General features: G+C 38.0%; 1 protein-coding gene across 18 annotated transcripts in view; it reads left to right on the top strand.

The window, feature by feature from the left end:
• The window catches only part of cep290 (centrosomal protein 290), a 66,316-nt gene that overhangs the window by 45,580 nt on the left and 7,105 nt on the right, over positions 1 to 13,631 (top strand). For 11 of the 18 annotated variants that reach the window (XM_068217388.2, XM_005163020.6, XM_073942117.1 and 8 more), the window contains 18 exons: positions 86 to 541; positions 1,097 to 1,261; positions 1,343 to 1,450; positions 1,564 to 1,698; positions 2,084 to 2,347; positions 2,431 to 2,538; positions 2,683 to 2,882; positions 2,963 to 3,176; positions 4,031 to 4,168; positions 5,152 to 5,373; positions 5,825 to 5,953; positions 7,208 to 7,353; positions 8,694 to 8,849; positions 8,959 to 9,082; positions 9,203 to 10,087; positions 10,310 to 10,444; positions 11,822 to 11,908; positions 11,989 to 12,153. In XM_068217388.2, coding sequence (XP_068073489.2) covers positions 86 to 541; positions 1,097 to 1,261; positions 1,343 to 1,450; positions 1,564 to 1,698; positions 2,084 to 2,347; positions 2,431 to 2,538; positions 2,683 to 2,882; positions 2,963 to 3,176; positions 4,031 to 4,168; positions 5,152 to 5,373; positions 5,825 to 5,953; positions 7,208 to 7,353; positions 8,694 to 8,849; positions 8,959 to 9,082; positions 9,203 to 10,087; positions 10,310 to 10,444; positions 11,822 to 11,908; positions 11,989 to 12,153 — 3,837 coding nt within the window. 18 annotated transcript variants of the gene reach the window in all.

Genomic DNA, 13,631 nt, shown 5'->3' with positions numbered 1-13,631 from the left:
CTTTTGAGAATCGTTATTAGAATCATGAAATAAAAAAACAATTGATTGAAAATTCTTTGTTAATAATTGCACTTCTCCTCTTCAGGCTGAGTCTGATGAAAAGGCCCTGATCGCCAAACTCCATCAGCACATTGTGGCTCTCCAGCTGAGCGAGACCACAGCAATTAGCCGTCTGGAGGCCGCAAACACACGTCTGCAGAAACTGGAGGCGCAGAAGCTCCGTGACGAACAAAAACTGGATGAGCAACAGCAGGCACTCTGGCACGCGAGGCAGGAGGGTCACCAGCGGGCCAGACACCTCCGGCACACCATCCAGGCCCTCCGCAGACAGTTCTCAGGAGCCCTGCCGCTAGCCCAGCAGGAGAAGTTTTCAAACACCATGCTCCACCTTCAAGAGGACAGGGCTCGGGTCAGAGAGGATGCACAGATAGCAGAGGAAGAAAGAAGGAAGGCAGAAGGGAAGGCGCAGGAACTGGAGCTAAAGCTGAAAGGCTTGGAGGAGCTCATAGCAACACTCAAAGATGCTAAAGGGGCTCAAAAAGTAGGTTGATTGATTACAGACAAAGCTGTGATGTGAAAAAATACCTAGCTACATTTTCAAGAATAAGTTGTGTATGCAATTTCTAAAAAAATAATGCACATTTATTGTGATGATAGAGTCTAGATGGATAAATGAATTATAAACAGTTTAAGAGTGGATGGATGGATGGATGGATGGATGGATGGATGGATGGATGGATGGATGGATGGATGGTAAAAAGGGGCTGTAGATCTATGGATGGGTAGAGACAATTGTTGGATTGCTGGATGGATAAATAGCTAGAGTCTATGGAGAGATTAAGTGGATGGATAAGATGATGGATTAACTGATATTTAGAAATTATGAATGGATGAATGGATAGAGTATATAGCAATATATAGATGTATAGATAGATAGATAGATAGACAGACAGACAGACAGACAGACAGACAGATGTGATTTTTGTTTAGAAATGCATATTAAAGGTTTACATAAATTAAGTTACTCATATTAAAAGTGTTTCTTAGTGTATTTAAAATGTACAATAAGTTTACAGCTTAATCTCCATCCCTACAGGTGAGTGAGTGGCATAAGAAACTGGAGGATGTTCGTCTGTTGGAAATGAGGCAGAGCAGAGAGCTGAACACTCAGAAGGAAGAGATCAAATACCTGAAGAACTGTGTGGCAGAGCAGGAACGCACCATCAGTGGCCTGGAAGAAGAGCTGGTGCAGCAGAATAATGTCAGTATTGCATTGAAACACTTTTTGACATTATATATAGAGCAAACTTAAATCTAGTCCTATTCGCTTTCCTTGTATCAGCTACTCGAGGAACGCCAGTTGATCTGGGATCAGAGAGAGGTGCAACTGGAGCGTCAACTTGACTCCTATGAGAAACAGCAGAATGAAGTTCTGAACACAGCTCAGAAGGTACCGTCAATACAAAGTCTTGGCAGACATGGCAAATGTTTTTACTGTACTCTAGTATGCTGTTTTCTGAAGGAAAGTTTAACCTGCACTTAACCTGTCCTGTCTGTGTTTAGTTTGAGGAAGCCACAGGTTCTCTGCCGGATCCAAACCAGCCTTTAGCAAACCAATTAGACTATGCACTCGGAAAAATCAAAGAGCATGTTCGTACCATTCTTGAGACAAAAACTACCTGCAAAATTCTGGAAGAGGTACTTTTTAATCCAAGTTTAAAATCAATTCACCTTTACTTTACCAAAAGGCCTAAATATGAAAGTTCATGTAAAAATAATCGAATTCCTTCATGTGATGGGGGCTGTCATGTTAATCTGTGCTAAAGTGGAGCTACTGGCTTTATAGCACATGAATTCATCCACTTATGTTGAGGTTGGGGAGAAATGTATTACAATAATACAATTTATGTGAAAAATAATTTTTGAAATGATAAGCATGAGTAAACGTTCTAGTACGCCACTAAAACAAAATCAGATCTTAGCACAGCAGGACCATTTTAATGCTCTTCTAAGAAAAATGTAAGATTTGGATAAACTTCTCCTTTAAGGGTGTCTCAAAAGCATTTTCTTTTTCTCTGAGCAGAAGCTAAAAGAAAAGGAAGCTGCTTTATGGTCATCAGAACAGAACGTTTTATCTCGAGACAAAGTAATCAATGAACTTAGACTTCGTCTACCAGCTGCTGCTGAGAGGGAGAAACTCCTGGCTAACCTGAGCAAACAGGAGGACTCTGAGAGCCAGCCCACCCTGAAAGTCGCTCACCAAACCATTAATAACCTCCAAGGGCGTCTGGATCAGAAAGAAGAGGTTCTCAAAAAGTACCAGAACCTTCTAGGAAAGGCTCGCCAGGTACCAGTTTAACATGTTGTAAAAATTGATAACTGTGTTTTTATTGCACAATTAAAATAAAATATCCCATCTTATTTTTCCAGGAGCAGGAAGAGATTGCCAAAAGACATGAGGAAGAGGTCCGGGCCCTTCATCAGAAACTAGACGTCTATATGGACACATCTCTGGACCGCTTCAAACAAACCGCTCTGGTACCTTGAGTATTAATTATAAAGCTCTAATTGGGCCAGAAGTGAATTAAAAAAACAAACATGGTGTACAAAATGAATGTAATAATATCATAAAGCATTGCAGTTGTCATTTTTATTAGGTTAGTCAAGTTTTTTCTTCTGTAGGAGCTCATTAAGAAACCCACCATCACCGTACCGACAAGTAAACACTTGGTCCGGTTGGCAGAAATGGAGCAGACGGTGGCTGAGCAGGACAATTCCCTCTCCTCACTCTCTCAAAAGCTGAAGATTGTCACTCAAGAGTTGGACCAACAGAGACAGGTGACAGCGGCTCAAGCCATGGAACACGCTGCAGATATGGCCAGGTGAGAAATCGCGTGAATATGTTATATAACATCTATTTAATGATTCCTCATGGCAAATTGAACCATCTTGTCATTCCAAGATTGGAGGATAAACATGCTGCCCAAATGAAGGGTCTGTCCCAGGAGGCAGAAGAGCTGAGGGCTCAACTCATTCAGATGGAGAAAGAGCTGCATTACCTCCGTACAGAACTAGAGGCTCAGAAGGAGGCCAACGTCAGATCACCATCCAACACCATGAAAAACCTTGTGGAGCGCTTGAAGAATCAGCTGGCACTTAAAGAGAAACAGCTTAAGGTAGTGGACAACTAAAGTAAAGGTAGTAAAATTCAAAGGCTTTACGCATGTTGTGAAGTCTTAATTGCTCCTTCCAAAATTAAAGGCTTTAAAAAGGCTTACACAAGTTTTCCACACCTGCAGTGAGAATGTTTGTTGCATGTGAAGATAAACTAAGTCAGTGGTCACCATTCCAATAAATTCCCAAGTTACACAGAAATCACTGGAATGCTTGATTTTGATTTGTCTATCACAGTCAATCAATTTTCAGATAACAACTGGTAAAACTAATAACACAGGTTCATTCATGCACTTGAACACAAGAAAACAAACAAACAATAGAGATGGATGAATGGATGGATACTTGCATACATGCATACATACATACATGCATACATGCATACATACATGCATACATACGCACACATACATACATACATACATGCATACATACTCGCACACATACACACATGCATACATGCATACATGCATACATACATACATACATGCATACATACACACATACATGCATACATACACACACACACACATACACACACATACATACATTCATTCATACACACACACATACATACATACATACACACATACATACATACATACATACACACATACATACATACATACATACATACATACATACATACATACATACATAGATACATACATACATACACACATGTCTTACAGAGCCTGCATATCATATAAGGCAGTCAGGTTTATTCTGCTAAGACAACTGGCTAGATGTACCTTAACAGTACATTGCATTGTGACATCAGCTTTTCTATAGGTCTCTTCACTGTACAGTTAGTTTGAAAGTGACTAAAGTCAGAATTTGGTTTCTCCATCCACAGGCTCTCAGTAAAGCTTTGTTAGAGCTCCGAGCGGAATTGACATCTCAAGCAGAGCAGCAGATCATCACCAATGCTGCTCAGAAGGAAGAGGCGCTCAACGTTCAACAGATTGTGGACAAGCAGACCAAGGAGCTAAGGGTAAAAATGAACTGACATTGTCTCTGTTAACTCTAATTAACGGCGAGGCAGTGGCGCAGTAGGTAGTGTTGTCGCCTCACAGCAAGAAGGTCGCTGGTTCGAACCTCGGCTCAGTTGGCGTTTCTGTGTGGAGTTTGCATGTTCTCCCTGCCTTTGCGTGGGTTTCCTCCGGGTGCTCCGGTTTTCCCCACAGTCCAAAGACATGCGGCACAGGTGAATTGGGTAGGCTAAATTGTCCGTAGCGTATGAGTGTGTGTGTGGATTTTTCCCAGGGATGGGTTGCGGCTGGAAGGGCATCCGCTGCGTAAAAACTTGCTGGATAAGTTGGCGGTTGATTCTGCTGTGGTGACCCCGTATTAATAAAGGACTAAGCCGCCAAAAAAATGAATGAATGAACTCTTATTAACTTCACACTTTCAAATGATCAAATCATGCATTCTGCAATGGTAAACTAAATAGACTAAATCAGATTTGAATTTGCTTTCAGATTTTAAACTACTGTTAATGACAAAGGTTATGTGTCCAAACAAACTCTGTGAAGGGCAAAATTTAATTGATCATTTTTTATAAAAGACATTGCTTGAAAATGGTGAAAAATCAGTGCATGGTAAAAAAAAATAATAGTAAAGAAAAGACTGGGATAAATCACTTCTCGAACTGACAAACTGAATAAAAATGTTATTTATTGTGAATGATTTATTTAATTCATAACATTAAAATATGATGAAAAGTGCTTATTTTAAATGGCTCTTTTAAAAGTATTTGTTTTATTTTTTAAATCGTCCAGTTACCTTCAATAATTGTTTGTGAAGCGTTGAAGAGATTATTTTGGTCATCGTTTGTCAATCATAAAATACCTTTAAATGTAACTGATTGGAACAACGAATGAACTTTCAACATTTTATGACCCTTAAAATTTTAAGAGGACTGAATTTTATCCGAGCCCTAACAAAGCAAATAATGTTCCCCATGTTCCCCATCAGGCTTGTGTGAGAGACCTTAATGAGGAGCTCCAGCTGGCTAAGGATGGAGTACGAGCGGCAAAAGCCAGAGAAAACTCCCTTAAAGAGGACCTGGAGACCTTGAACAAGGATCTTCAGAGGAGCCAAAAATCACAGAATAAGCTGCAGAGTGAAAAGGAGGCTTTGGAGGAACACTTGAATGAGCTGAAGAAGAAGATTCAGAGGCTCAGCAGTGGCCTACAGGTCAAATGCATTTTTCTTTTTTTTTGCAGTCCCTGTACTGTGAATGGTTAAGGTCATGAAAATCTTGTCTTGCTCTTCTTGAGTTAGTCAAAAGCACTTGGACAGTGAGTCAGCGTCCTTTTCTTTTTCCTCTGAAAATGAAGAGCTTCTGCTCACTGTCTGGATGAACAGAGCCCTTCTTTGATAGCAGTGAATGCGTCTAGACACTATTGTGCACCTCCTCGCTCTTATCAAAGGTTGCAGCCTTTGGGAAGAAATAAACAGGGCCATTAGAAGCTATAGTCATAGTCCTATCTGCTTCTTTTACATTTAAAGTGTTTCAATTAACTTTATTTAGCACCGTTCAACTTTCAAAACCTGTTTACAAAAAGTGGTTTAATAAAGACACACTGCAGATCAAAATATTTGCAGATATAACCAATATGAGGATATTTTTTGTTTGTGTGTGCAGGCTCAGGTTGAGAGCGATGGACCCACTGTAGATTCTCTTCAGAAGAAGATTCGTAAGTTGGAGCATGAGTTGGACAGGAAGAGCATCTCAGAGCCTGCAGACAAGAGGAGCACCCTGAAGGAGGACAAGGTGAACTTGAGTTAAACAGTTGAAAGTGAAATAATTGAGAACCAAATGTCAGAAAGCTTAAAGACGCCTTTATATTTGTTCCTTTTTATGTTTATAAGTTGTTATTTGAATGTTGGAGCTAATTGTCTTTCATATCTACATTTAAAGGAGCCCTATGTAAGGACTTTTATGCCTCAGAGCATTCTCGGGCAACAAATACTAAAGTTTATTAACACAAGCTATGATCCTGTCTGAAGATGTGAATTAGACCGATGCTCAAAACTGAAACATTGCATAAAACATTTGCAAATAAAGCACCAATTCCAACCAATGACAAAATCCTCACTTCATAATAAACAGGAGCCAAACACCAAAAAGAAAAATGGATCCTGCTGCTGGAGAAGCCACTGTGGGTCTTTATTCTTATATAATAAATACAACTCAGAAGACTAAACATAATGATCACACAATGGCTTTTGGAGGTGTGAGCCATTCGTTGGGAGTGCAGCTGCTCAAGATTATACTAGGAGGTAATAATAATGAACCACTTTGATGATAGACTTGGGCTGAAGGATTTTAGAATGACCAAAACAACACTTCAGATGTTTTACAATGTGGTTGGTCTGTTTGTTTGTCTTAATACCATCCCATAATGCCATTAATGTTCTGTTAAAATTAAATCCTGTCTTTTTTTGTTGTTATTCGTGCATGAATTAATGCAAAACTGTGTTTCCATAATAGTTTTTTTTTTATTATCGGATAAAATATAGTCTATATTCTTGAAATTTAAATTTAGTTTAAAATCAAAATGGTTAATAAGCCTATCCACATCACTATGATCAGGTTCTTTCCTAATTGCTGTTTTCTTTTTTTAATACTGCTTTCATTTTTGTTTTGTTTGTTATTGAGAGGAAAATGTGTATTTCATTTTTATTCTTCTCTAGGACTTTAAGGGATTGTTCACCTAATGACACAATTTACTGTTTCAAGTGGTTCCAGTTAAGTTTCTTTCTTCTGTTGAACACATAATTTTTTTGAACACAAGATATTTTAAAAACGTTAGAAACCTGCAGCTATTGACTTTCCTAGTAGGAAAAACAAATGCTATGGAAGTCAATGGTTACAGGTTTACACTATTTTCTAAATAAATACTTTTGTGTTCAACAGGAAAGTAAGATGAATAATGATGTCAGAATTTTCAGTTTTGTGTGAACTATCCCTTTAACTACCTTTTTTTTCATTGTTTTAATATTGTTATTTTTTTTATTTTTGCAGTCCTCTAAAGAAGAAGTTGTGAGATGGGAGGAAGGTAAAAAGTGGCAGGCCCGGGTGGACAAAATGCGAAATGTTCTTAAGGAAAAGGAGAGAGAAGTGGATTCTCAGGCTAAACAATTAGCAACGATGAAGGAACTGTACAGCAGGTCTGTGACATTAATCTAATCACACAATGAGCAGATTTAAATGGTTTAAGGAACCTTAAAGGGATAGTTCATTTACTCACTCTTTGCTTATTTCAAACCTTTAAGAGTTTCTTTCATCTGTTAAACACAAAAGAAGATATTTTGAAAATGTTGACCTATAATTGTTGACTTCCATGGTATTTGTTTTTCTTACTGTAGTGGTCAAAGGTTACAGGTTTTTAGCTTTCTTTAAGTTCAACATAACAAAGAAACTCAAAGGTTTGAAACCACTTAAGGGTTAGTAAATAGTGAGTACATTTTCTTTTTTGTTGCGCTTAAAAAAAAAAAAAATTGTATATATGTGTGTGTGTGTGTGTGTGTGTGTGCGTGCGTGCGTGCGTGCGTGCGTGCGTGCGTGCGTGTGTGTGTGTTTACATTATACAATAAATTAGGGATGCCCTGATCTTCATTTATTTTAAAAATGTATTTTCAACAGACAAGAAAGGATTATAACAAGACAGTATTTATTTGCAGTATTACACATCAAACTGCAGTGATTTGATTTTGGAGGCAACCACTACAACTGAATCACAATCTAAGCAAAGATGCAACAATATTATGTAAAATTACATTAAGAGGTAAATTTATGCCACACACAAAACATAAACAGCTGAATGAAAATGCAAAATGACATTCTGTAGTAGGTGACATTCAAGTAACGACAGCGATATAGCTTTTACTTAGTTACAGCTGTGAATAAAACAGTTCTGTGCTTATAAACGCTGGTTTAATATACATTATATAGAAGTAAGATGACAATAAAAGACTAAAAAAAATCTAAACTTATAAAGACAATTGTTTTCCCTCAAAAGACATTCATATCAAACTAGACCATAAGTTTAATGTTTAGGATTTACTCCTGATTTTGCCATATGTTGCAATGTTTTTCCATATTTTAATTTTTTTTTTTCTGTTTGGTGCATCCATGCTCCATCTGTTTACAAACGGGGAAAATGGTTTCTGATACGTTTAGAGCAGGGGTCACCAACCCTTTTCCTGGAGAGCTACCTTCCTGCACATTTCAGTTGCAAACCTGACCAAACACATCTGTTTGTTATTATCAAGTGCTGCTTTAGGTACTATTAATTGGTTCAGGTGTGTTTGATCAGGGTTGGGACTGAATTCTGCAGGAGGGTAGCTTTCCAGGAACAGGGTTGGTGACCCCTGGTTTAGAGCAAAAAAAGTCTTCCAAGTGTATCCCAATAATTCATTGTATGACAGCTTAACTTTAAAATTTATTACAAGAAAGAACAGAAGTTGAAGTTTCCCGCTCATGTTATTGTTGACCGATGTTTATGAAGGTTGGAGCAGGAGAAGGTGAGTCTGCAGAAGAAACTAAAGGGTAGAGGAGTGACCGCTGACCAGGTTGTTGGCGCACGAACTCTTGAGGCTGACAAAGAGATTGAAGAGCTTCACAAAAGGAATGCTGAACTGGAGCAGCAAATCAAAGTGATGAAGTGAGTTTTGCCTAGCAATCATTCCATTCTTCCCATTTGTGTCTAAGTTCAAATACATCAAATTTGTCAGCGTTATTCTGAGTAATGTTTAAAATTGATGGTTTTATAGGCAGCAGCAGGCTTTACCCCGTGATGCTGCGATGGAGGATATCACCATCAGAAACCGTTATCTTGAGGAGAGACTTTACTCAATGGAGAGTCGGCTATCTAAAGAGCCTCCATCCAGACCCTCTGTAGGTGCAACTTTTCAAATATTGTGCCATCATGAATTTCATCTCATTAACTTCACTTTCAGACTTCCTTTCATATCTGTTTCTTTCTCCATTCCTTCTGTTTTAACTCTGATAATAAAGGACAGACATTCAACATCACCATCTCAGCTTAGTTGGTCCTCAAAAGTTCGTTCTATGACTTTTGATGTAATCGAAGCTGAACAAACTCAGTCCTCATTATTAAATAGCACAGTTGTTGTAACTGAAAAGGAAATATCTGTTATAGAGGACAAACCAACTCAAACTTCCTTCAGAAGTATAGATATGGGCACAGCAGAAGTGAACCAAGATGATGAAAATGTAGCAAAGAATGAAGTGGATCTGGAACAAAAAGCTCTGATGAAGGATGACAAAACTGAGCAGAAAGAAAACAATAAAGAAAAAGGATCTGTTGAGAAAGACGAAGAGCAACCAGATGACACTCAAAGAGGGCAAGATGTAGCAGTTTTTGAATATGCTCAGGAAGAACTGAAGACTAATGATGAGGCAGAACAGCTTGAGTCAGAACTGACACATCGAGAGATGATGGAAAAACCTTTGGATGAAGATCAGCTGGAAGTTGAAAATGAAGAGACAAATGCAGAAGAAATGTTATACAGCACTATGAATCAAGCAGAGCTAGAGACACCAAAGGTTCTTCTTGAGGGTGATGAAGATTATGGGCAAGAGCCTGAAGAACTTTTGAAATGTGAATGTGATCCATCTGCCGAATCTAAAGAGCTTGACGAAGAAGAAACAGCTCTCAGCAATTCAACCACATTTGATGCCAAACTTGTCTCTGAACAACCAGCAATGGAGAAAAACAAGTCGTTTACTCCTGAAGCAGGTTTTAACCCTAATTTAAGTGAAGTTTCCCCTAGTAGAGAATTGAATGCAAACACTGAAAATGACATTCTTGGACATTTAAAAGCAAAGGTCACCAGGCTTAATGACAAAGAACATTCAATGAAAAGCAAAGCTCGAAAGGTACTTGAAGCATAGGTGTTCCCTCAGAGCTTCCAGCTTTCTCCACCCCATAACAGTGTTGGTTTTGAGTTTGTGTTGTTGTATTTAAAGACCTGCAGTGTCTGCTTTGCTGTTGTCCTTTAGTGCTTGCATTGCTCCCTCTCCTGTCTGCATCTAAAATATCTTTGTGGTTTGGGTATCGTTTAGCTGTGTGTTGTCAATAACTCTTTGTTGTTTCTACAGACATCTGGTCGAGGTTCTGATACCCCATCCCAAAGAGAGCATGAGTTCCAAAAGGAGAATCTCAGGTTGTCTACAGAAAACCTGGAGCTTCGTTTCCAACTGGAGCAAGCAAACAAAGACCTGCCTCGATTAAAAGTACTGTGAAATCTCTGTTATTAATAGCATGACTCTACTAACATGGACGGGGTATTTAGATGTTTACAAAGACTTTATAGATATGTTATAGAGATGCTGCTAAAAGATGATACACTGCAATTTAGATTGCATAATTACTGTAATAAAATTTAAGTTTTAAAGGTGCCATTGCATAGATTGATTCTCTGTTATCTACAAAACATGTATGTTGCTTAACTAAATTTAGAAATTCTTGAGAAACAATGTAAATGCTCATTTTATTAACCACAGAATTTAGCCCCTTAATGAAAAAGCATGATATTGACCATGTATAGAATGGTTGTTAATATTAATGAGCTCTGCTCTGACACATACACACACAGCATGATGTATTCTGAAATACACACGTGCAAAATAATCATACTTCATTAGTCAATAAAATATTTTTACAAATTGAGTAAATGCCTTGTTAACAATCTATTCAACTGAAGTGGTAGAGAGGTTTGGTGTAGCTGGATGGATGGAGTGATCTGTCTTTATGTCAACAGAAAGCATAATTTGCTCCTGAGTTGTATTTTGGATGACAAAAGAGATTTTGAAGCTTTTTTGTATTTTAAAGCTTTAACGTATTTGAAAACATAAACAGGAGTTAGTTTCAACCTCTGCATGAACAGATCTATTCACACAAGAAAATTACATTAAGAGCTGAGTGATCGCACAATGCATAAACTTGCATTAATCACTCAGCAGTTTAAAAATGTTTGTTGCTTCATTACAAACAAACACAGAAAACTATAAATATACACATTAAACTAGCAAAATATACTTTAAATAGACCTTATTGCTCTTTGAAGTTTCACTGAATACATTTATAATCCGTATATCCTGCATTTTGCTATCTGACGAGCTGTGAGCACTTATACATGGTCTTACATGGCTGACTACTTCACAAAACTGCTCCTTTTTAGTCTCCCCACCTCTAAACGTATGCACTAAACTTAAAAAATAAGGAAATTTATAATTGTTTTAATCTCACTAGGAAACATGGCCATTCAAATGCAGCTTGGGACCATGTAATACGAATATTTTAATGATTAATGATTTTAGACTTTTGAGATCTACATGAGAATGAGGACTCAATTGGGTTCGGGGCTCTGAATACATAATTTTCATATACTGTTGTCTTAATATTCAGCTATGCCTAGGTATTTCGAGATTTTCATTCTGTGACACTTTATTCCCACACTACTCTGAATGACTATACCCATCCCCCACCCCCCTCCTTTTTTTTAATTACTGTAAAAATGTATTTTAATTAAACCTGCATTGTTTAACCTAAATGGTTAATCTACATTACATAATCTATTGTTTTTACCTTCCCACCCATTATAATGGCAGGATCAGGTGTCTGACCTCAAAGAGATGTGCAGTGTTTTGAAGAAGGAGAAAGCTGAAGTGGAGAAGAGACTCAGTCATCTTCGTGGGGTCGGTACAGTAGCAGAACTTCTGAGATCTGGAAACTGTTTAATTTTCAACTCCCATTAATGTATGCTCCTCTCATACAGTCCGGCCGCAGTGGGAAAACCATACCTGAGCTAGAGAAGACCATTGGACTGATGAAGAAGGTTGTGGAGAAAGTTCAGAGAGAGAATGAGAACTTAAAAAAGACATCTGAGGTCAACGTGCAGGAGCAACTTGCCACGCTGGAACGAGACCATGAGAAACTTAAGGTATATTTTGTGAACCTGTTAATATTGTGTGACATTTAAAAATCAGATATTATTAAAAATTAAAGACAGTATGTACAGTGTGGCAAAAAAGTATTTAGTCAGCCACCAATTGTGCAAGTTCTCCCACTTAAAAAAAACGAGTGGGGCCTGTAATTTTAATAATTAGTATACCTCATCTTTGAGAGACAAAATAAGAAAGAAAATCAAAAAAAATTACATTGTAGGATTTCTTTATGAATGAATTATTAAGTTCATCTGTTAAATAAGTATTTGGTCACCTACAAACAAGCAAGATTTCTGCCTCTCACAGACCTGTAACTTCTTCAAGAGGCTCCTCTGTCCTCCATTCGTTACCTGCATTAATTATCAGTATAAAAAACACTTGTCCACAACCTGTCACACTCCAAACTTCACCAGAAAGACATCATAAACAAAATTGTAGACCTGCACCAGACTGAATCTACAAAAGGTAAGGAGCTTGGTGTGAAGAAATGAACTGTGGGAGCACTTATTAGAAATCGAAAGACATAAAAGACCACTGATAATCTCCCTCAATCTGGGGCTCCATGCAAGATCTCAGCTCATGCCGTCAAAATGATCACAAGGACCTAGTGAATGACCTGCAGAGAGCTGGGACCAAAGTAACAAAGGCTACCATCAGTAACACACTGCGCCGCCAGGGACTCAAATCCTGCTTAAGCCAGTACATGACAAGGCTGTCTGAACTTTGCTAGAGAGCATTTGGATGAACCACAAGAGGATTTGGAGAATGGCTTATGTATGTATGTATGTATGGTCAGATGAAACCAAAATAACTTTTTGGTAAAAACTCAACTTGTTTGGAGGAGAAAGAATGCTGAGTTGTATCCAAAGAACACCATACCTACTGTGAAGCATGTGGGTGGAAACATGCCTTGGTGTTGTTTTTCTGCAAAGAGACCAGGATGACTGATCCGAGTGAAAGAAAGAATAAATGGGTCCACACACCGTGAGATTTTTAGTTAGAACCTCTTCCATGAGCAAGGATATTGACGATGAAACATGGCTGGGTCTTTCAGCATAACAGCGATTCTAAACATCAACCGGACAATGAAGGAGTGGCTTTGTAAGAAGGTCCGGGAGTGGCCCAGCTTGTCTTCAGATCTCCAGATCTAATAAGCTCTTAAAAAATCTTACATTTTGCAAAATCTTAGATTTTCTGGATTATTTTTTTCTCATTTTGTCTCCCATAGTTGAGGTATATGCATGATGAAAATTACAGGCCTCTTACCTTTTAAGAGGTAGAATGTGGACAATTGGTGGCTGACTAAATACTTTTTTCCCCACTGCACATTTACCAGACACTTTTATGCAAAGTGACCAACAAATAAGGATAAAAGGAGAACTTCAAATAAGCTAAAAAAGCAATATATAAATGCTTTAAAATCAAAATCCAGTCCTTTTAAGACCTTGTTATAAGAAAATGTCTGGTGCATATG

Source organism: Danio rerio, chromosome 25 (assembly GCF_049306965.1).
Source record: "Danio rerio strain Tuebingen ecotype United States chromosome 25, GRCz12tu, whole genome shotgun sequence".
NCBI classification, from domain to species: domain Eukaryota; kingdom Metazoa; phylum Chordata; class Actinopteri; order Cypriniformes; family Danionidae; genus Danio; species Danio rerio.
Note: the sequence above shows the minus strand (reverse complement) of the source record. Positions and strands in the feature narration are given on the sequence as shown.